Source organism: Perca flavescens, chromosome 24 (genome assembly GCF_004354835.1).
Source record: "Perca flavescens isolate YP-PL-M2 chromosome 24, PFLA_1.0, whole genome shotgun sequence".
NCBI lineage: Eukaryota > Metazoa > Chordata > Actinopteri > Perciformes > Percidae > Perca > Perca flavescens.
Window position 1 is genome coordinate 6,762,299 of NC_041354.1, and position 23,650 is coordinate 6,785,948.

Below are 23,650 nucleotides of genomic sequence, written 5' to 3' on the forward strand. Positions count from 1 at the left end.
ACCTAAAGTTCAGGATTTTGTCTGAAATTCACTACAGTGTGCTTAGTAAAGCTAACTTATCATGTAGTGAGGGGAAAGAAAACAGCCGACTCTAAGCACAATTTTTCCCAACTTTTGCAGAGCAGCAACTCTTTTCGACAGCCATACCTGTACAGAAGGTCATTAAACAGTTTTATTTTCGGCGTCAGCTGCTTTGGGAGGGCACAAAAACAGAGTGAAAACTTCTCATGATTAACCATTCCAAAACCCCTGTGACGGGCTCTCAAATAATGTAACAAACCCTGTGGCAGTCATGATGGAGGTCCTACGCTTTTTTGGGCAGCAGTGACTGCTGATTACATTTTTAAACTGAAAATGCCTTGCCTGGTTTACCAGCACTGAGATGATGTTACTTCTGCATTTTATACAGGGACTTTGCAACTGGTGTAACTGAGCCATTCTGTATTTAAATAATAGGAGGCAAATAATAGTGATAGGACAACTAAAATGATAGTCTTCAACATACGTGATTGGTGTTAGCCCATATACCATATACAATGGTATATGGGTTTCTTACGGATTCTAACTACCTTAATCATTAGCTATTATTATTTCTCAAGCTGCTTATGCCAAATATGCATCCAAATCTTCATTTTAATTTCAATGCATGTTATGTAGCCTGTTGTACAGACCTGGAACTGAAGTGTCTGAAGTGTCTTGTAAACCTGGTGTATTTAAAAACAGTCAAGTCAAGTCAAGTTAAATAATACAGAACGAAAAAGGACAAAGTGTTCCCCAGAAAAAACAATGGGGATCAGTGACTGGTTGTCAGCACATTCTCAATTTGTCAAATGTTGCTAAAGGGGTGTTAAAAGTCAAATCTAGCGAGAAAGTCATTGTCGGGTGAAAAACTTGATTCGTCCAATACTTTGGTTTATGAGCAAGTACCTGCAAAACTGAAGTCATTCCCATCAGCCTCAGCTGCACTTTGTTATGTTATAGGTAGGCAAATATTTGCATTTAGCTCAAAGCACTGCTAGCATAGCTGTAGCATCTTCTGGGTTCAATATACAGCATAGATTTTTGCAATATCTATACTGTATGTCTGTTGAAGTCATGCTAATAACATGGAGTTTTTAACAATGCAGTTCTGACAAATGAGTGACTCCCTGTAGCTTTCAGCTGATTGACACGAAGCAAAAAGAAATGTTACGTACTTTACCATTTCTTGCACACAGCCAAGTATCCTCTAGAGCTCAATCATGGCCAGTATTTTCTGACAGACATACCATTACTCATATATAATGGTAAGTGCAGTACAAATGTAAATATCCTACTAATATAGCACCACAGAGGGTGTTCTAGGAAGTGATTGCGGCTATGCCTGTGGTGTGGATAACTGCATGGTTCCTTGTAATCACAGTTAGGCTTTTCATGGCTTTTATACTGAGCTCACCAGTCGTCAGAAAAAAAAGGTATTATACAGGGAATAAACTAAAAAAACATGAATTCTAAACACATTTGCAAGGTGTCAGGAATACACTGGCTATCAAACAGTACTTAGAATTAATAAGAAAGACTAGTGAGGCCATTGAGGCATTCATCATGTTTATATAACGTCATATCTCAATAAATACAATTGATAGTCATAACGGGGAGGGTGGGGCTTCTGATTTACTTCATGATGAAGAGACAAAATATTGTTGTGCAGCAGTATCAGTTGATAGCAGTAGATGTTACAGCATGTAAGAGCACAAAAACTGAGTGACAACTTGTCATGATTACCATTCCAAACCCCTGTGATGGGGTTTCAAGTGTGTGTGTGTGTGTGTGTGTGTGTGTGTGTGTGTGTGTGTGTGTGTGTGTGTGTGTGTGTGTGTGTGTGTGTGTGTGTGTGTGTGGGGGGATATTTTCAGTGGCAATACTGTATGGATACACAGACGCCAAGTATCGATCTATTATTATATATGTGTTGGTCAGTTTGTCTGCTTGACAATCGTTTCCTTTTGGGGACATAAGTTGGAAAAAAGGTAATAAATTACAATATATCGCAGAATATTGCAATACGTTTAAAACCGCAATAATATCGTATTGTGACATAAGTATTGTGATTATATCATATTGTGAGGCCTCTGGTGATTCCCACTCCTAGTTTCAAATAATGTAATAAACCCTGTGGTGGGCATGATGGAGGTCCTCAGCTTATTTGGGCAGCAGTGACAGTGAGTGAATTTTTTTAAAACTGAAAATGACTCGCCTGGTTTAAAAGCACTGAGATGAAGTTCCATTTGCATTTTGTACGAGGACTTTGCAACTGGTGTAACTGAGCCGTTCTGTATTTAAATAATAGGCAGCAAACAGTAGTGATGGGTCTGCTAAAATGATAGTCTTTTCGACATTCAAAACGGCTTCTGATTTGCTTCATGATGAAGAAACAGAATATTGTTGTGCAGCAGTATCGTAATACATTAACAGCCACCCGCCTGGAGTGGTAAGAGAGGTTGATGTTACAGCGTGTAAGAGCACAAAAACAGAGTGGCAGAGTGGGATGTACAAAGACTGAGAAAGACTATAAGTCACCACGTCTCCGTCATCTCCATCTGCCGTGGAACATGTCATTCGTAGGCTGGCAACATGTTTAGGAAAAACAGGCTGAGATAACCTGTCAAAACACCTGCAAATTTGCTTCTTCATCTAAAAGCACGCCATGACTGACAGACATTGTTTCTTTAGAACTTCTAAATTCATGAATATCTTATCAGAGTCATATGGACATCTGGAGAGCGGCTCTTCCAAAAGACTTAACTTCTATATGCAGATAGGGATGTCTGTGCTGCTGTCCACAAAAATTAAACGTGCATACGAACAAAGTTAAAAGATGTGGACATTTTCTATAAACATAGACCAGATGTCCAAATCTAAAACATACACCGTGAAATGATGCAGTGTTTTTTTTTTTTTAGCTAAATATGTTTGAGCAATTAGCTATCAACATGGCAGCATTCAGCTTCATCAAATGAAACTTCAAGGCTTTAATTCAGTGTTATTGAAGACCTTAGCTGCTCATCTGTTGCGGCTTCAAACAGAAAAAATGTCCATCCACGGTTCCATGGTCTGGGTGAAAAAAAAAAAAGTTATTTTATTTGTAATCCTTTCACTGAGAGCAGAGACATAATGGAAGCCCATTTGCGGTCAATAGCTTTTTCACTGCCTACAGTACTGTGACATCGGGTCTCATCACACTGTGAACAATTTGTGTATATGCTGGAAAATAGTCAATTGATTATCCAAACTCAATGCTGAGAGAAGGTTTAATAACGGCCTGAGTCAAATACTGCCATCTGTAGGCACATCACATAAGGATTATTACCTAAATTAAATTATATCTAGCACTGGAAGATGTCTGGTCAAAAGAATGTTCCATCATACAAAATCAAATGTGATTTTGGTGATGGGTAACGTAACATATGTACTGGTTAATGGGACGACTGGAGTCGAAAATTAGCCGGCTGGCTAACGCTGGCACATTTACAGAAATGTTGATTAATGTGCGTTGTCCTTATAAAAAAGGAAAAAAGAAAATGACTTGTTTTTCCGGCTGAGAAATATTGCGAAGTGTAAGCCTATTGTGTCTCAAGCTGAGATAGAGATGATTATTCACGCTATTTACTTCATCCCGTCTAGACTACTGTAACTCCCTTTTCACGTGCAGTAAGACATCTCTGTATTGTTTACAAGGGGTCCAAATGTCTCAAATAGGTCTCATGTGACACCAGTCCCTGTCAAATTCAGAATCGTTTCACAGTGATTTTTATAATGGCTCTATTTTATGTATTTTGTCTTTATTATGAAGCACTTTGTGACGTCTGATCTTTTTCTCACTTACATGCCTAAAAACCATTATAGCTAAACAGTGTGTGTTGCTAGAAAAATCAAAGATACACTCTTAAGCTAAGTCTCCTTATTAGAGTCAATAGTATCTCTGCTGCGGTCCTCACTGTGGCTAAATGCATTCGGTTCATCCTCTCCATCCTTCCCAGCTAAATCTGATGAGCCAATGAGAGGCAGAACTATAATCAGGGTGTAAAATATGGGAGAAAGGAAAGGAAATGTATACAAAATAGCAGCTGCGACCGATTTATCGCTACAGACTGACCGCTGTGGACTAAATTGCATCTGGAATTCAATGTGTGCGAAATGCAGGTGTAAATCTGCGGCACTGTTTTATTGGGGTACACACAGAGGCTAAGAGACTATAGACTTTAACAGGAGAGAGAGAGAGAGCGAGAGAGAGAGAAGAGAGAGAGAAATGTGAATTAAAAGACTATTACAAGTTACTCAATAGGAGCTCTCAGTTCAGCACCACAGCACAAGACAAAAGAGCATTAATGCAACAGTCACACAATTTTTCCCACAGGTCCCTCTTGCCTATTTTCCCTGACTTTTAATGGCCCATGGCAGCTTCAGTCCAGTGCAACATGATGAAGAAGCCAGTAAAAGTTGTTAGGTGTTTGTTTAAAGAAATAATAGAGTCAAAGTAGTTTCAAAAGTTTTAGCAAAAATCTCCCTGTGATTTTTTCAAACGTCATTGTTGAACTGACAACTTCAGGCTGTTAAACTCATTTTCCCTCACATACAGCATTCCTCTTGAGAGATGAATACAGGCTTGCAGTTCCAAAAATGTCTTTGCTTCAACTTATATTTAAAACTCCGGCATTAGGTCTTGTAAAGCAGCACTAGATTTATTTCCTTTTTTTTTTTTTTTTTTTTTTTTTTTTTTTTTTTTTTAAACATGTTAAAAATATCAGTGAGGAAGCAAAACAAGAATACCCAGCAAACATACAGCAACTCAAGAATTGAATGTCCGTTTTATATGTTATCAAGCAACTTAATGATAAACGGGAATATTTCAACTTTCCGCCCGGTGTTCACCATACACACCTTGATCAAATCAATCAAACAAAAAGAAAAAAACATTGAAAACAAAAGCTACATATCCTGTATCCTGTCTTACTATGCAACATTCAATGTGTTTTTAAAAATGTGGTTAATGTTTCACCTTTTTACTTCCAGTTGATCTGTACATTAGCTATGGAACAAATCCTGTGAATTGCAGATGGTATGATTTATCTATGTAGTCTTGCTAAATTATAATATTGTGGCGACACAAACTTTTTTGGCCCATACAGTAATTTGAGACAGGCTTTGCAAAGATCCCACTATAGATGCAGTTAATCCACAGTCAAAACTGGGACACATCCATTTAGGGCCTTTCACAAAAATCAACCTGCTTGTGTCGAGATGGGTTAGCAGCTGAGGTTATGTTTGTGCTCATCAGGTAGCACAGTTCAGTTTTGGTAATGGTTTTGCCATCAAACTGTGCCTTCATTTCGACCTGCTCGGCCCATTTCGTATTACAGTAGCATAGAGAAATCTTTGGAGCTTTATTTCTGTCAATAGTGATCATTTTGCTATTTGGATTTCTTTTTTGTGTTTACAAAGCCTTACCCTAACCCTCTGCTACTTTAGCAGACGTAGCTATGCATGAATATGTGCATATTTGTGTGTGTGTGCGTATGTGTTATGCTATTGCCAATACTCACAGCTGGAGAAGACGAGAGGACAGGAGTGTTCGTCCATTGGGAAATTATGGAGCTGCAGCTGGCATTCTGCGTTGATGGTCATCCTGAAGAGGGAGAGAAACACAAGGAGGGTGAGGAATACTTAGACAAAAGACATTCGAGGCACTAAAAGCGCTTTAGATCGCTCATTTTTTGGACCATGAAGCATATGATGTGAATGCACAGTACTCATCACTACTTATATCAAATAACACACTTTTTGCATATCTAGCACTGGCTTCGAGCCAGATGGTGCAGGATCACACTTGGTTGCTTGGTTGACGTGTAAAATCACTCAAAATGACAGAACTGTTTTATCATCAGCTTCAGACATGTTTTTGGCGAAGACAGCATTAACTTATAGGTCAGGGCCCGGAGGCATGTAAGCGGCTAAAAACAGGAGTACTTAGCTATGATCACTGGACAAGTCAAGACACCAGATGTTTTGAGAAAGCAACGGTGATCACAAAGATACAGGGAATTAGTTTAACATGCACGTTACTGTCCTTCAATACATTATCTTAAAATACATTCTCACTGGATACGATAATAATGAGACCATCATGAAAATGGGATTTTTCTTACGATTGTTGTGTCCTTGTCCCCGGTACAGCTTCTCATTAATTGACTGACTGAAAGCACAACAAAGCGAGCCTTATATAAAGCAAGAGGCTAGACTCGCTTGTCTTGTTTGTTGGTGAACAAAGTGTAGATGATGTACTGCACAGTCCCAATTTGCATACAAGTCCAAATTTGGGTAAGAATGTGGAGCTGAGGTGACACTGCGAAGATGCGAGTGTGAGAGATGTATCACCCAATACAAATACACCCCCAAACATACGCCTCTTTAAGACTTAATATCCTTTTATGAAACAATAACTTTCAAATTCATCACAGAGGCACACATTAGCAGAAGTGAAATTAGCTAATCAAAGCCAAATATTTTGTGGGAGGTTTGTGGTTGTGAGGAGGAATTTTGAGAGAGAATATGTTTTTCCATTTGTGTAATTTTATGAGTCAACATCTAGAGGCCTATGCTTTGCGAAATCAAACCTATGCCATACATAAAAGACATTTGTTACACATCTTTGTCAGAATATAAAGAACAATTAAGGTGAATGGTAAGCGTATATATTAACAATTCTACACATAAGTGACCATCAAACTCAAGCAGCAGGAAATCTGTTTGATGAAAATACCCTGTGGAAAGAATCCCATCTGTAGACTTTAGTGTAATCAAAGCTGCATGAATTGATTTGTTAGCTACTTGGGAGGCTGAAAACACAACACTGACATATTAAATCACCTTATAAAGCAGTTTTGGCGAACATTTTAGCAACAGTTGCCTATCTATACAACATTAGCATTCATTTGGAGTCATTGTTCTCGTCACCTGATGTACATAACTGCAATATTATCTATCGTTTTAGCTAGTTTTCACTAACTTCTGGGACAAATATTGGTCTCTTTAGCTGGTAAATGCTCCACTATGTTTACCAGCTAGCTGCTAACTGTGTCTGCCGGTAAGTGCTGGGCACGAAGTGTACAGGGAGTTTATCAGATTCGGGAGGAAGTTCTCTGTGTGTTAGTTAGTGATCTCTTTCATTTTGATCATTAGAGCTACTGTTAATGAAAAAACATTCAGTGCAGTTTTAAACTTGTTGGAAGCTCAAAATGACAGTATTATTAACCCCTTAAACACCCCTAATTATTCCCCTACAATTATGAGTTAGATTATAGGTCAATATTAGAAGTGTTTTTCTCCTTACAGTCATTTTGGTACACATTTTGGATTAATGATTGATGATGATACATCATGCAGCAGGAGATGAGCATCTGTTCCTCCAAGGGCATGAAAACAAACACTCATGGTGGTATTTGCTGTTTGACCAAGGTGTTGTTTGAAATCCTGGATACGCAGGTGGAATTGGATCCTCAAGACAGAAAAAGCCCATGTCAGAGCTTGATGGTTCATAAACCCAGATGCCACTCAAATTTAAAAAGAACGTGTCCGCCTGAATCCTGAGTGTTTTGTCTGTAGACACTGACACGGTGAGGGTTATTTTGTCATAAGGCCATGCACACTCACACCCACAGCCCTCCCCTGTGTGTCATTTCTCTACCACTGAGAAGCTGTCAGAGGGAGCAAAAGAAAACAAGCAGTAACACATGACATGTTGACATGTTGTAGGAGAAGTTTCTATTCTTCTGTGCTGAGTTACAGCATGCTTTGTAGCAAATGCTAAGATGTTATAATTTCAATAGTGAAAACTAAATGCAGGGAAGAAATATTAACTGTGCTGATTGAAGTAGAAGCTAAAATAAGCCAAGCCACCAGACCACGAGTAGTTCAAATTCTACTGAAGTGTATGCTGCGTATGCGTAGGTGGTAACAACATGCATACAGTAACACCTAACCGTGGTGTCCCTGCTTTGATTTCAGCTGAGGCCCATTGTTGCATATCATAACCCTTTTTCTGCATATTTCCTGTCTGTATCTCTACTGTCTATGGTTACATTTCTAAAAAAAGAAAAAAGAATAAAAGATGCATATCAGCTTTTTCTAATCTCGTACCCCTATGATAATATTCTTTGGGGTCTTGACTGTATCACGGTTAGGGAGGAGTGAGTCAGCTGAACTGAACTTTCTAGTCCAAGCAGACACACGCTAATTTTAAGCAGAAAAAGCAGGTTTTATATACGTGTTTTTTTGTTTTGCTCTTTGGGATTTGAAACCGGGGGCTACAAGGACAGCATGTGGGTGCTCTGACATGCACATACCTACGAGTGCTCCTACTAACAAGCTTGATGGGAACACAGAATTTACTGTTTTTTGAGCTTTTTTTTCCACTGCTGAAATGAGTCACTATTGGAAACTACTGCAACATACATTAATTTAAGATGACTGCAGCTTGAATTAATATGCAAAATGCACCCATAATTGCCTATTAATGAGTAAGACAAGTTTGTACGTTGCTGCTCGCTTCCTTCCTTTGGCCCAAATTGGGATGTTATGCTTTCACAAACTTTCAAAGAAGACAAGAAGAATCCATGAAGCACATTGTTTTAATTCTGAGGTAATGTAACAGATGTCTTTCTAAAGCCTTTTTATATTGATTTCAGTGAATAAGTGGATTTAGTCACTATCAACGGTTTGCAGTTAAAGTTTACAATGAATGTACGTTTTTCTACTGTGTTTGGTTGCTATTTGATTCACTGTGTACCTTTCTTTCTTGGATCTCTACACAGGCTTTTGTTTCTTGCATCATACTGTACTTTGTGTGTCTTTTACCTCAGTGTGTAGAGTACTTTTCCATTGTTCCAGATCCGGAGCAGCTGATTGGGCGTTGTTATCCAGTGAGAGTCGGCATTCTTGGAATTTCTAAAGATGGTGTCGGGCAGCCAGATCAAGCCGACCATATTGCTAGTTGAATAAGAGGCAGACAAAGAGACACACGAAGAAGAAAAAGCAAGGCTCAGAAGGTGAGAAATGACTGCTGTTAAATCCCTCCAGATTTCTCTGAAATGCATAACGCAGCTCCACTTCCCAATAAGAGGATAACAAAATACCCGGGCGACACAGGGAAAACAAAATACATCAATCAATTTGTTCCATTAATTACAGGCCTCTGCCTGAGAGAGAAGAATATTGTTCTCAAATGAGATATTCACAGTAGGAAAACGTTGGAACACAATAGTTGCTACAGTGGAAATGAAAGAGTCACAGCAGTGTCTTGGAGTTCATTTAAAAGCATTGCTAAATATAAACTGCTGTAATTATCAATAGTTATCAATGCGGCAGCCACGAAGCTGATATACAGGATACGGGAATTTGAAATGAAGCTGTATATCTGCAGTAAAACCAGCATACCTGTTGAGGGTTAGCCGCATGCTGCTGCTGCTGTTATACCGCAGACGGGTGTCCACCCAGGTCTGGGCGAAGATAATATCGATCTGGTACTCCTGGGGAGAGAAAAGTAGACTCAATATACTGATCTGACAACCCCTTTTAAAGCAGCATTGAGACAGAGATGGATGAAGTGTGTGTGCTGAGCGGCCTCGGCCCAGTCCTTCTGGAAGAGCTGATAATGTGTTTGTTTGAACACAAATGTGTCCACTTCAAAAGGAAATACTAAAGCAGCGCAGCACTAACCGGAAAGCACTCAAATACGGATTATGCGTTTGATATGGAAATTAAAATTAAAATTACACCATCTCACAAATTGTTTACTTCAGCACTTTTTTTCATCTCAGCAATGACCCCTCTTCTAATTGTGAGAAGTTTTTGCATAAGAACGATGCATCAGAATTTCCTTACATAGCAGGTAACAGTATTTGTCTGGTTGGCATTGCGTTTCCTTCTTTTTAATCACACAATATGTTAAACACAAAGTTGAGTATATGTTTCCTAATCCTCCAACCTTGGAATATGTTGCAAATATACATATGTAAAGCAAAAGGTCTTCAACTTTTGGGTATAGTGCAGCCAAGTGACAAGTTACTAATGTAACCACCCAGCTCAGAGACTTTCTCATTCCTCAAGAGAACATGCATCCAAATAATGGCTAAATATAACCTGGCAAAATATAGCTGACAGAGAGTGTCATTCATTGATCTTTATATTACATTTGGAAAGACCTGGGTTCAGCTGACAGCTGGATACACAGCTGTCTTCACTCACCCACACCTTAGGATACACTCCAAATAGCACACTACTGTTGCTATACTGTATCAGTAAAATGAAATGTTGTGCTGTACATGAAAGTATTGTGGTTGCAGTCACATAATGGCTACTGTAAATATATGAACATTAGGTTAGAACGCCTTCAAAAGCTGGTGCATGCCCTTCCTACAATGTTACAATGTTGTTGTTTTTTCCTTTTTCTTTCTACTTTACTCTATTAGACCATTATTTTTCTTTGTGAAAGTGGAAACAACCCTACATCCGACACCACTCCATTAAACTGACAATTGAACGCTAAATCTCTCTCTCTCTCTCTCTCTCTCTCTCTCTCTCTCTCTCTCTCTCTCTCTCTCTCTCTCTCTCTCTCTCTCTCTCTCTCTCTCTCTCTCTCTCTCTCTCTCTCTCTCTCTCTCTCTCTCTCCTGAGACAATATAACAAGTCAAGTAAATTCCACTGAGATTAAAATCTCATTTTTGAGTCCATCACAAATGTTATGGAATCATTTTGAAGAATACTAGAGGGTACCATTTGTTATTTGATAATAATAATAATATAAAAGATTATATTAATATTTGAAGATAAATGGTGCTGTATGCTCAATCTGAAACAGCCCAGATGTTAAACACATTTCCATACCCCTTGAGTCAGTTGGGAAATAGGACAAGCTATTCAAAGCTTCCCAGTGCTAAGCTGCTGAGGACCTCCAACGTGGGCGGCAGAAGGTCAGTGCATCAGCTGGAAGCCCTCTATAGAATGTAAACAAGGCCAACGGATACTTCAATGATAAGGTCAGACAGTGAGAACTCTTTGGAAGCAATTTACAATCCTTAGATGATGTAAAATGTAGGAAAAGAAAAATATTGGCATTCCAGAGACTATTATGTGAGACTATCTTGGAATGATCCTGTCTTGTTTGGAGAGAAAAATGATCTGGGTTCAAGGGGAGAATCTGCAATTATACTGTAGGACTTTCTCTGGACAGAAACCGTTTCATTTGTGAACTTTTGTTATATTTATCCTCATCAAAAGTTTCTAAAGTGAGCCAACAAAAGATATATCGCAGTGTGTTCATGTTTAGAGTGAGTGAGGTACACATGCAGCACCCCATACATCACAAAGTGTCACTCACTTTCTGACTTTTCCGACCTTTTCGAAAAACAGACAGACGAGGCCCGACCTTCCTATACATCTGTCGCCAGAATCCCCATTGTTACTGTCGGCTTGCGTGACCTTTGGAGGATAATTATAGGGAGACGTGCACACCAATAACTCAGACGAAGACAGCAAACCACAAAGTGTTATATGTTACGCCTGGCGCAGATGAACACTCTGAAAATGGGATTTTCTGCTTCCACTGGGTCCTTTTGGGAACTACACTTACAAGACAAGGCACTGAAGCAGGTCCATTATTCACGGGCAAAATGCAAAACAATGAAGCAGAGTGAAATATCTGACTGAATTAACTACAAGGCTTGCATTACTCCACTGGGGATCCATTACAAAAGTCCATTCCTCACCGCTATTGGTAAAAAAACAATGAAGCGCAAACCTTTAGGTGAGATAATCAAGGGTGACTTGTATTGTATATTCTCTGCTGGGAAAGTCCAACAAATAAAGTCAGAGACAGCGAGTTGCAAGTTCATTATTTAGGGTATAAATATTTTATTTTAGCTCTTAAAATATTCAGAATTGGATAAACTATTTCCTTCCTGTCACTGACTAAGTTTTGCACAGCTGGCGATACTGTAGGTACAGGAAGTGCTGGGAAACTCCCACATGATAAATTTTTGATCATCTTATATATTTTGAAAAAAATGATAAACTTTTGCCGAATATTATCATTTGACATAAAAATCCTCTTGCCATATCAAATGAGAGCAACACACTCTGAAAGCATTGTCATTTTCATTCAGCAAACACTGATTGTCTGCAAATTAACTTGGTGTTACAAAGGTGGGTAATAATCAACAAATCTGGCCCTACTCTATTTGGGAATGCAAATACCACTCAGAATCTGATAAAATGAAATCCATTATTAAAGCCAAAGGATGTTGACAGCAAAGCAAGTCTGAGTGAAATTAATCAGCTTGACTTCAACAGCGTCAGAACAAAGAGCTGCCTCCTTATCCAGCCTCATCATTTTTGCATCATTTCAGGCGGACTGATCGTCACCAATTACAGACGTCGCTCAGCCACATTTTCCACATCCATGTACCAACACATATTTCCCAAGAGGGAAGATACACTTGATACTTTATATCTTTATAACTTTGTTTTTAGTTAGCTTGATCGTAATCTTCATATTTACTAAACCAGAAATGTTCTCGCCTGAATGTTTTGGATTGCAAACTTTCAATAAAAAAGTGTTACGGTCGGTGATGAAAGTCTTTCCTGGTATTAACATTTTAAACCAATAATTAAGCAGAGTATTCCGTTGTTTACTGCTTATTCCTACATTCATTACCTAATGTAAATTCAAATTAAAGAAAAACAAAAGCAGAACACTTTCATAAAATTGATAACATTAACAATGGCTCAGTTCCATTAAAAAGGGACAGTTCACCCAAAAATCAAAAATACATATTTTCCCTTCTACCTAGGAACTATTTTCTACCTAACTACACCTGCCAACTGTATCACTGGGGAGGAGAAATCATACTTATGGACAAGAAGCTCTTGCTTATTGGTACAATTAATAGTTTGATACTCATAGAGTAGCTCACCTGCACTGGTTAACGCTACAGCTACAGCTCTCGTCCATGAGTACGCTTCCTTCTGTGCAGTGATACGGTTGGCGGGTGTAGTTTGTTACAAAGAAAATAGTTCCTACATGAAACTGCTCACAAAAGATCTGTGGATCATTTTGAGTAACCAGTTAATGATTACTGGAAAGAGACATTGCTGTTAAGTTCTTTAATTGTATTGTTTTGGCATTTTAAGGCACCACAAGTCGAGTGCCATCTAGTTCCATTATATTGGAGAGAAGGCAGACATCTCTACGGCAGAACACTGGGCACCAAAACAATCTAGATTGATAAATAGCACAACAGGTAAGAAGAAAAATATGTATTTTTGATTTTGGAGTAAACTGCACCTTAAAGTCTCCCAGTAAGCTTTTCTAGATCCAGCATGCACACAGCCGTGAAATGCAGCCATCATTAAGGTTATAACTGTACTTTTCCTACTACGACAGGTCAAAATGTCTGCCCGTGGAAAAGGTCTTTGCAGCTATTAAGCTACAGTAGCTTCTTCCATTTTTTCCATTCTTTATTCCCTCAAAAGTCAGCAAGTTTGCTATTAGTCAACAGCACGACCTTGTGAGTAAAAGGTCACCAAAGTTGAACTTGACACTTTGCCCATGTGAGCAAATCCACTAATTGCAGCAAACGGCTATTGGAATTATTTTGCTGCAATACTTTGCCATTTAGAATTCTGGTTGACCGGGCCTTTAAGCTACCGTCAGTGATACACTTCCTTCAACAGATGTTCAAGCCTTCCAGCAGCTCAAAAGTAAACCCAGCAGACAAGAATGTAATCATCCAATAATAAACCAAAAGGAGTACTTTCACTTTGGATTTAAGATGCTTCTTACACGGTTAGCTAAATAAAGGATCGGAGTTCTTTTTCCACCACTGGTGTTACGATCTCTTCTCTTATGCTGGTTTTCTTAATCAACTTATAAAGTCAGTTGAGCCTCCAATCAGTATTTCACAATTACATCTCCCTCTTAACGGACTCTCTGCCTCATTGCTGATCAGGAAGAATCCGATGAGCTCTAAAATACTGTCTTGCTCTTTGTTATATTATGCTTTGCAGTGAAGGAAATCTCAAACTTAAGCACAGATCACTGACTAATGTATTTCTTCAGGCAAAACCGATGCCGCATTCTCTGTATAAATATTTATAAGTGAAATAGTTATATCTCCCAGACCTTGGTAAATTGGTCGCTGGACTACATTTTCAATCCCTCAAGAAGAAGAAGAAAGATAATTATGAGTATTTGATTTTTCTGAGTCATTTGACCATTTCTGTGCTCATTCCCATACTACTTCATCACCGTGAACAATATTTGAATATGCAATTTTATTCTCAAAGCCCTCATATCCAATCCCCAAATAAACACATTCACCCAGAAAGCATTGCTGTGTCCCGCAGGCAGCCTCACAGCGATGCCCCTTGTGTGGGACGGGCAGAAATAACGGTAAACACGACCATTCAACCACCGCTTAGGGGTGGTGATGAACTTCTGTCACATGTGTAATAAACAAAACTGTGCATTACCTGCGGATATGAGTGGCATTTTGAAGAATGCGTTTTGTGTGTGTGTGTGTGTGTGTGTGTGTGTGTGTGTGTGTATCTAATTTCATAAACATGCTTTTGTTTTGTTCATCCCTAAGAATCAAATAGAAAGACCTTTGAAAGAAACAAAAGGAAATGATTTGCATACCTGTTTACTTGAAGTCTGTTTGTGAAGAAAGGAAGAAACACAAAATGGGAAATGATGCAAACTGTCGGCTGTGCTTCACTGAGCATCTGGCCTGAGGCACAATCAACACCTGTGTTTCTTTGTCCAACTCTAAGACAAAGGATTTACTTTTGTTTGTACTGGTAACAGAGGGAGCAGGGCTAGATGTAGTAGAGGCAGCAGTAGTGTCCATTTATCTGCAAGTAGTGCTGCTACTAGTGACATAGCAGGAGTGGCAAGAGATGAAGTACTAGTAGTAGATGAGAAAGAAGCATAGACATAAAGTTGAGCATGGTCAAACTGAGTTAACGAGTGACATAGCCTATAGGGGAAACCTCACTTGATGATCTGGCAACCCTTTGTTCAATACATGTACCAAGTACTTGCAAAACTACATTTCCATCAGCCTCAGCTGTACTTTATGTTTAGACATAGTTGTCTAATTGTCAATTTCTTTTACGTAATCGCCGTTTCTTTTAACCGCAATATTGCTAACAGCTAAAGTCTTAAGGCACGTGATGATTGTTGAATTGTGTTTAGATATGCCAAATTGTAATTATATAAATGATTATTGGTCGGACTATATATTATTATTATTATTTTTATTGTTAGTTGTTGGTACCTGACCCCAACTGGCACCGTCAGAAACCGCCTACCAAGAGCCTGGGTCTGTCCGAGGTTTCTTCCTAAAATGCAAGTTTTTCCACTGCTAATGCTTGCTCTTGGAGGAATCGCTGGAATTGTTGGAGCTTTGTAAATTATAGACTGTGGTCTAGACCTACTCTTTCTGTAAAGTGTCTCGAGATAACTGTTGTTATGATTTGATACTTTAAATAAAATTGAATTGAACCTATACATGTTCATAGCAACAAAAATGACAAGGAGGTGGGGGATAGGTGATAGAGAAAAAATGTTTTATGGTAATAAAGAGGTGTAGTTTACTTCATAGGCTGTGTATCAAGGTTATTATAGTTTTGCATTTTTCATTAGTTTTTATTTTTATTTTTTTTAAATGCTTAGTTTTAGTTTAGTTTTAGTCTTAGTTTTAGTCTTTTTTGTAATATGGGTTATTTGTTGGGGGCAAGATTCAGAAAGGTCAGAAAAAAGTATTGTGTAATAATAACTCAACAAAAACATCATACAATTTCAGAAATATGTATTCACAATGTATTCAACAATAACACCAGTACATAAAATGTACATGATGATGAGCACAAATACAGTATCTCACAAAAGTGAGTACACCCCTCACGTTTGTAAATATTTAATTATATCTTTTAATGGGACGACACTGAAGAAATTACACTGTGTACAACTTGTATAACAGTGTAAATGTGCTGTCCCCTCAAAATAACTCAACACACCATTAATTTTTTGGGTTTAATGTCTAAACCGCTGGCAACAAAAGTCAGTACACCCCTATGTTAAATTCCCATAGAGGAAGGCAGATTTTTATTTTTAAAGGCCAGTTATTTCATGGATCCAGGATACTATGCATCCTGATGAAGTTCCCAATTTATGGGAATTTAACATAGGGGTGTACCAGCTGTTTAGAGATTAATGGCTGTGTGTTGAGTCTTTTGAAGGGACAGCACATTTACACACTTTATTCAAGCTGTACACTTAATACTTTACATTGTAGCAAAGTGTCATTTATTCAGTGTTGTCCCATTAAAAGATATAATGAAATATTTAATAAATGTGAGGGGTGTACTCACTTTTGTGAGATACTGTATGTAAACGGTCTACACAAGACGCAGCAGTAAGTGCAAAATGTGTTAGTAACTGTGCCAGGAAAAAAACTAAATTGCCAACAGACTAAAGAAGACATACATAAACAGGTGTTTTGAACTTTGGTTCGAGTAAAGTGGCGAACTTGTTTAAGTCAATTGACTCACACAGTTGTGTAGACATCCCAGTATTAATCGACATATTAACCCACGCTTCCTCGCGCTTTTAGTGTTCATGCGTATTTACTAACCAGCAGCTATCGGGTCGCCGGTGAGAGCCCTCCTGTAGTGTTCTCTGTCCTGCGGTTGTCTACGTCATGCTGTCTCGCCCTGGCCCCATACATCCGGGCCCTGGCCCGGGGTTATATTAGCTTCGGTTTCGGGGGAAAGGTGCTTTGCCTTCTCCTTGCCCTGTCACTGCTTGTTAAAGTAAGCTAGGTTAGCCTCCTTGTGTACGCTTCTCAAAGGTACTTTCAAATTCGTGGGGATTTTTCCTCTTAATTGTCCACTTATTTTACCACCTCCCACTGCGAGGCACTTGCTTTATCGGACACAGTCACAATCAAATAGGACTCTGCCGCTTTCTTCCGACTTTCGGTACCGCTATGATGCCAGGCGAGGGGCATGGACATGTTGTGTTCAATTTGACGTGGAATGTCGGAATTTCTGGGTTCCCAGTCGGAAACTATGTCTACGGCATAGACTGTATAAAACAGGTCTATGGTCTATGTTCGGAAATGTCAACTCTGAAAGATATAACGTTATTTGCTCTGTGAAAGACATTGATCATAGATATATACACATCTATTGACATTGACAAAACTAAGGACATTTACTCGATAATTAGATTTCATTTTAGTTAGTTTTGCAAACAGACATTACAGTTTTAGTTTAGTTATCGTTTTTTGTAATGCCTCGTTTTTATTTTTATTTCAGTTAACGACAATGTTTTTTCCCACCTAGTTTTCGTTATTTCGTTCGTTTTCGTTAACGATTATATCCTTGCTGTGTATTTGTGTTATTATATTATCTGGGTCACATGACAGCGATATATAACCAAAATATGTATCCTGGAATTCATTCAAAACTTTAAAATTTATTTTAAAAAGTAATACAGAATTAAATATTTTTTTAAATTTGACCAAAAGAGACAATTATATTGTTAATGGCAATTATTTCTGAGACCGTTAATTGTACGCAAAAGTTTGAATTGTTACAGCTCTAGTTTAGTGCGAATTATGTTAGCATGCTAACACACTAATTTAAAGGTCCAGTGTGTAACATGTTTAGTTGTTCATTATCAAAATCTGTGTTGCCCGTTCACAAACTTGTCCTTTTTCATGAATATTTACCTCCACCATCAATTCCAAGTATTCCTTTTGGCTTGAAATTTTACATTTGCATTTGCATGAACTGGGGTAGACCATAGACAGTATATAATGGACCAACAGATCCCGTTGCTCTGGACGGAGACCAGTGAAGGATATTAAAAGCACTTTTCCGGTGATGGCCAGCTTTACTGCGCAGCCTCCAACTGAGAGAGACAGCGTAAATGTGACGCGAGCAACGTGTCTGAAAGTTGTAAGTCTTCTAGTAGCTGTGCCAAGAGAAATCTCAATCATTCCCAATCTTACAGAGAAGGAGAGTGTATGTATATGTAAGGAGATAACATAGGCACAGGCTAATTATTGCTAACTAAAATGCTAGGTAACATTAGTAATTAATCCTAAACAGCTCATGTAAGTCAAAACTGCCTGCAAGCTTATACTGTACTATACGGTAATTCCTCTACTGTGTGACACAATCGTTAGCCTAATGGAGCCTTTTATACATTGTCGTGTTTCTTTAGAAATAAACAATGGACAAATAGAGTCTTTAAACGCTTCAGATGTAAAGTTATTCGCTGTCAAGTGGCGCCAAAATGAATGCTAGTCAGTGGAATGCTAACTGGAGGTGATGGCCAGGTAGCAACAAAATGGCGCCATAGGAGGTTTGAGTTCTGAAGCGAAGCTTACCCCCTTGGGGTAGACACTCCATATTCATGCGCCATCTTAAAATACGATGGCCGGTAAGAGACATGCAGGACATACTGCATTTACATACACTTTTCGAGGTCACATGATAACCCCACAGGTGCGGTTAATGCTGCTAATGGGTATCGTAGCTTCCCGGCCCCGGCAAGTTTGAAGAGGGAAACATAGAGGACCACACATATTCAAAATCCAAATTTCAGGAAAAGGAGTCTTCTTCTTCACCCAGAAAAAGGATATTGAAAAGAGCAAGAGACCAGCTTTTTGAAGTGTGAAGACTACCGTAGCTGTACTATGTACTTTGAACTGCGTGGTGCAATAGAGTTGATTGTGATATATGATCTTAACCCAAGATGGGAGAAATTCAACAAAAGGTAAACATGGTAAGCATTATAACACCTCAACATTAGCATGTTAGCATTGTCACTGTGGGCATGTTAGCATGCTGACTTTAGCATTTAGGTCAAAGCACCACCATGCTCATGTCGCCTCACAGAGTGTGACAGAGCTACATCCTCTCAGATGAGGTAAAAATCTATGCCATTTAAAGTTTGAACATCATCTTTGTCTAAGATTTACTTATTGAAATAAAACACGATATTGAAACCTACACCTACTGTATACTAGTGTCAGCAGCAGGATTTGATGCACAACATGCACCTTTTTTTGTTTATCTCCTTAAACATTTTTTGATACGTCAAGCTCTTTTCCAGCATCTTTGAACAGCTGATCTTTTCTCCAGGCTTTCGGAATAGCCCATCAAAAACAAAGTGCTCATAACTAATTTATACGGCGAGGTTAACTTCAAACACTGAATGTCTGTATACATTGATTCTGAGGGGGAAAACAAGCGGAGGAGGAGAAGTACAGGAATTAAATAAGGGAGGAAACTGTAGAAGGTAATGGAACGTAATAAGGGCAAGGAAAGAGAAGAGGGGCAATAATGAGAAAGATGCTGGAAAGGGGAAGAAGAAAAAGTATAAACAAAATAAGATGACTGATCCTGTAGTTATCGCTATGTCAGCTAATCAATATCAGCTGACTTTTAAAATCCTATCAAAATAAGTCTAAATCTAAGGGAGTCGGCGAGGTAATGTCACGCTTACATAACGCTGCAGCTGCTGGTTGTGCATTGTTCCACCTGCTGATGATTGATAATTTACCTCCAACACCCAGCTCCACCTGTTTCCATACTTATTACGTAATAGCATATCTTGCCTTGTTGCATTTTGTGTCTTTATCTGTTTCTGTATAGCCCTGGAGGGTTTTATTGCTTTCACAGCGCACTCCTGTTTGGATTCATTGGAGAGCATCATAACGAACAGCTACTACACAGCCATTGTCGGCAGACAATTCTGCAAAACCTTGGATTTTCATTTTTAAAACATCCGTGCATGGCAACTACACAATGGTAAGATTACAGAAAGATCCAGGTTATAAGAAAATACCAAAGAAAAAATGATACATTATTGCCTTTAAGCTTCAGTCTAGTTACGGTGTGGTATGGTCTTCTAGTTCAAATTGGAAGAAAAAATAACGTCTGGATAACGTATATTTAGTACGTTATTAAGTCTCGTACCGATGGGGTAAAACAGGGAACTACTAAAAGGAGGCGACACAAACGCAACACTTTCTTTTCACTTTCTGATTAATGTGCATACAAGTTACCAAATAGTCTTGCATTATTATACTGTATTTCCTTCCATAACAGTTAATGATCAGCAGGTGGATTAAGTAGTAGTTTAGCTTTTGAATTCATGGTACAAAATACCACCATCATTATGGTACTACTACCTAGAATCCTGTGTCTGTTTTGCTCTCACACCACAAACGAGGCCCGTTAGTTTGTGAAAGCACCCTAAAACATTTGGCTAAGATTAGAGAAAGCTTGAGTTTAGGGTTAATTAAAGAGGTAAATGTCAGGTTTCCTACACAATGGCCGGACTAGCTACACACACACCCTCTGTCATGTCTTAGTTAAGCGGTGAGGAACATGTCTAAATGACATAAAAAGATGACAAAATGAATGACAAAAAGTTGTCCCTTTAACAAGATAGATTAAGCCATCAATGTAACATTTTCTTTGTCTGCAAAGGCCTTAATTTATGTAAACATACGTAAGGCATGCCTATCACAGACTGGAGTGCATATATTTTAGATTAGATTTTAATTTGTAAGTTTCCACTATTAGATAGACACTATGTTCTTGTAAAAACTATATGAAACAATCATAGAGATTACTTTTCAAATCGTAAGTGTATTTAGTTTCTTGGCACAAGAAATAAGTGTAGCAAGTGGAGGTTAGCCCCGTCTGAGTGTCCTCAAGTTTCAACAGGTGTGACCAGTTTTAAAAAGATCACATATGACAATTATGCAAGGAAAATAAATAAATGCAGTCCCAGGCCACATAGGTTTCTCATCAACCTCAGAGAACGCATTTAAACACAGTGAATGCAATTTAATTTTTCGGCATAAACTCATGAGGCCGTCTAAATGCTGTCTTGGTGCAAGAGGCGAAGAACAGCGACCTTCTTCACTGCAAACTGATAACCTTTTCTAATGAATTTTCTTTCCCTGCACCTAAATGAGTCACATCCGTGAAGGTCAAGCATTGACAAGCTACAAAAAACACAAACTGGCCCCAACACACACACTTTGTCATGCACACCCACGCGCCAAGGCCACATTAAAAGGCACTTTAAGGGACGTTTGACATCTGGAAAAAGCACAAACTCTTTGCTGTACCAGAGTACTATGGCCTTAGCGGTTATTTATTTCTCTCCAATCGTATCAACTGCCTGCTGAGCACTGCTCAGACAAATCCAGTCAAAACTGGATGGACACAGCATGGCAGTCATTGTCTTTGCTGGTGAGACTGATGTGTATAAGCAAAATGTACTCTGGAAGATTCAAGTTCTGTATTTTCCTGAGTTATATCCTAAAATACTACAGAGCAAAATGATTGAAGGACCCTCGCAGCCACTGCATTCTAAAAATAAGTGAGCTACAAGTGCATCCTATTTATAGTTCATGCGGGTGTTCAGTATCATTAAACAAATCGTACCAATCATGAAACCATAGAGGTGTTTCGTGTCCTGAATGGATTAATGCTCTGAGTGATGTTAAAATGATCATGAGGAGGACTGATAAAGAAACTGTCTGTGCCTTGATAAGCTTGTTCAGAGCTTGCCCTACTTGTACTAATGTTTATTTGCCATGTACCTTTTATTATATAAATATAAAGAGGCACCAAGTAATCAATGTCAGCCTGAATCAACCCCCCTCTGCAACCAGAACACACTGCATAAACATTAGGGCTGGGTACCGAATTCAATACTATTTAGGCACCAACCGAAATGCCTCTGAAGTATCGAGTATTGAAAAATGCCTCTTCATTCAATACCCAATTTCAATACCTATAAGGAGTAAATCTTATCAGCGTCAGTGAGCCAGTAAGCATGCAGCATGCTTCTTCCAAGATCTAATAATGTTTGTGATTGGCTGTCTAACTTGTCTACGTTACGCACATTTAGTAGAAGCTGAAAAATGAATTTAAATATTTTCGGCGTAATGTGTAATGTTGTAATTTCTTTTTTGTTTTATAAAATTGATACCGAAAAACGTTACACGGTATTGGTATCTGTACCGGTATTGACATTTTTTGATAGGCAGAACATGCTGTACATTTACATTAATATTATATAGCAACACCTCAGCCTCATAAAGTTCAAGGAGTGAAGTGGATTTAAAAAGTACCTCACCTGCCAACTGTAGTATGTGCAACACTAATATAAAGAAAATCAGTAAATAAAAGTGAAATTAACTGTATGTCCAATACTTTTTGAGCTTCTCGTTCCAATAGGAATGAAGAGGAAAGGCAATTTTAAAAACAATCTGGTGAACAACATAGGTCAAAGAACTATGTTTTTAATAAATTCACTATAAAATATAGAATATTTTACCGTTGAACTGTAGTTTTGCGTATGTACAATGTCATAGCTACACACTTTTTTGATAAATGAAGGTTAAATAACATACAACCCATATACCTGTACCTTACACTCAAACCAACTATTTAACACTACGATACTGCCAAGTAATCCATAACAGATTCACAAACATTATCAACAGCGCATAAAGCAGAAATGAGTGGAGAATATTGAACAGAAATGAAAGGAGCGGCAGAGGGAAGGAAACACAATGTTCCTTTTTAAGCCTAAGAGTCTCTTCTGAAGAGGGTTGGAGCCTTTGATGTATTTAGCCTGCATTCATGTGTGTGTAGATAGATGGATGGATAGAGTAAAGCAAGTTTATGTGTAGTGAATCTTGTTTGTGTTGCTTGTAAGTAAGTGTCCCCTCCACAAAAATAGCTTCATCTCTCTTTTCAGTTCAAGTTTAAGATGTCCTTCAATCTCTATGGACTCAATTATTCAGTAAGTCCGTCCCGTGTTGCTGTTGTACCAAGGGTGCATACTTTTTCGTTCCAACATGGTAAAGTGCATGTCCAGGTTGAATCAATTTGATGGGGAACCAAAATTAACGAATAAAATGAATAAACATGAGAATCTCTGAGTCAAGGGACCAGTATGTACTAATTTTGTTCCTTCCCGTTCTCAGACGCGTGCATGTACGTATTTGCATGCGGTGAATGTCCATGAAATGTACTTTAAGCAGTATTAGGCAAGCTTTTATGCAAAAGCACACCTGTTTTATCTACCGTAATCACTTAAGTAGGCTGTAGGATATAAAGCAACCCATCACCACTGATTGAGATGCCAGCAATTCCACCTGTCCGCCAAAATTAAATTCAATAAACGTCTCCATTTAGAGGAGGTGAAGAGTTGAAGCATGATAAAACAAATTAACAAACAGCTGCTTTGTTCTGAGGCCAAGAAGTACAAGAAGAAAGACTTTTTTATTTCACTTGTCTCTTTTTCACACAAACCAAAACAAAGAAACAGCTTGTGTAAGTTCAAATATACACTTCACTGTAGTTTTTTTTTTTTAAATCCCTAAACGCTATTAAGACACAAATGAAGTTCAAGTATCTCGGGGTGTTGTTTACCAGTGAGGGTAAAATGGAGCGAGAGATGGACAGGTGGTTGGTTGCGGCGCCAGCCGTGATGCGAGCCTTGAACCGG

General features: G+C 38.5%; 1 protein-coding gene across 1 annotated transcript in view; it reads right to left on the bottom strand.

Moving 5' to 3' along the window:
• Positions 1–23,650, bottom strand: part of LOC114551286 (gamma-aminobutyric acid receptor subunit gamma-3) — a 140,233-nt gene that overhangs the window by 77,253 nt on the left and 39,330 nt on the right. Inside the window, exons 4-6 of the mRNA XM_028572463.1 lie at positions 9,472–9,563; positions 8,893–9,024; positions 5,583–5,665 (exon numbers count right to left, since the gene is read on the bottom strand). Of these exons, the coding sequence (XP_028428264.1) occupies positions 5,583–5,665; positions 8,893–9,024; positions 9,472–9,563 (307 nt within the window). The remainder of the gene's footprint in view (positions 1–5,582; positions 5,666–8,892; positions 9,025–9,471; positions 9,564–23,650) is intronic.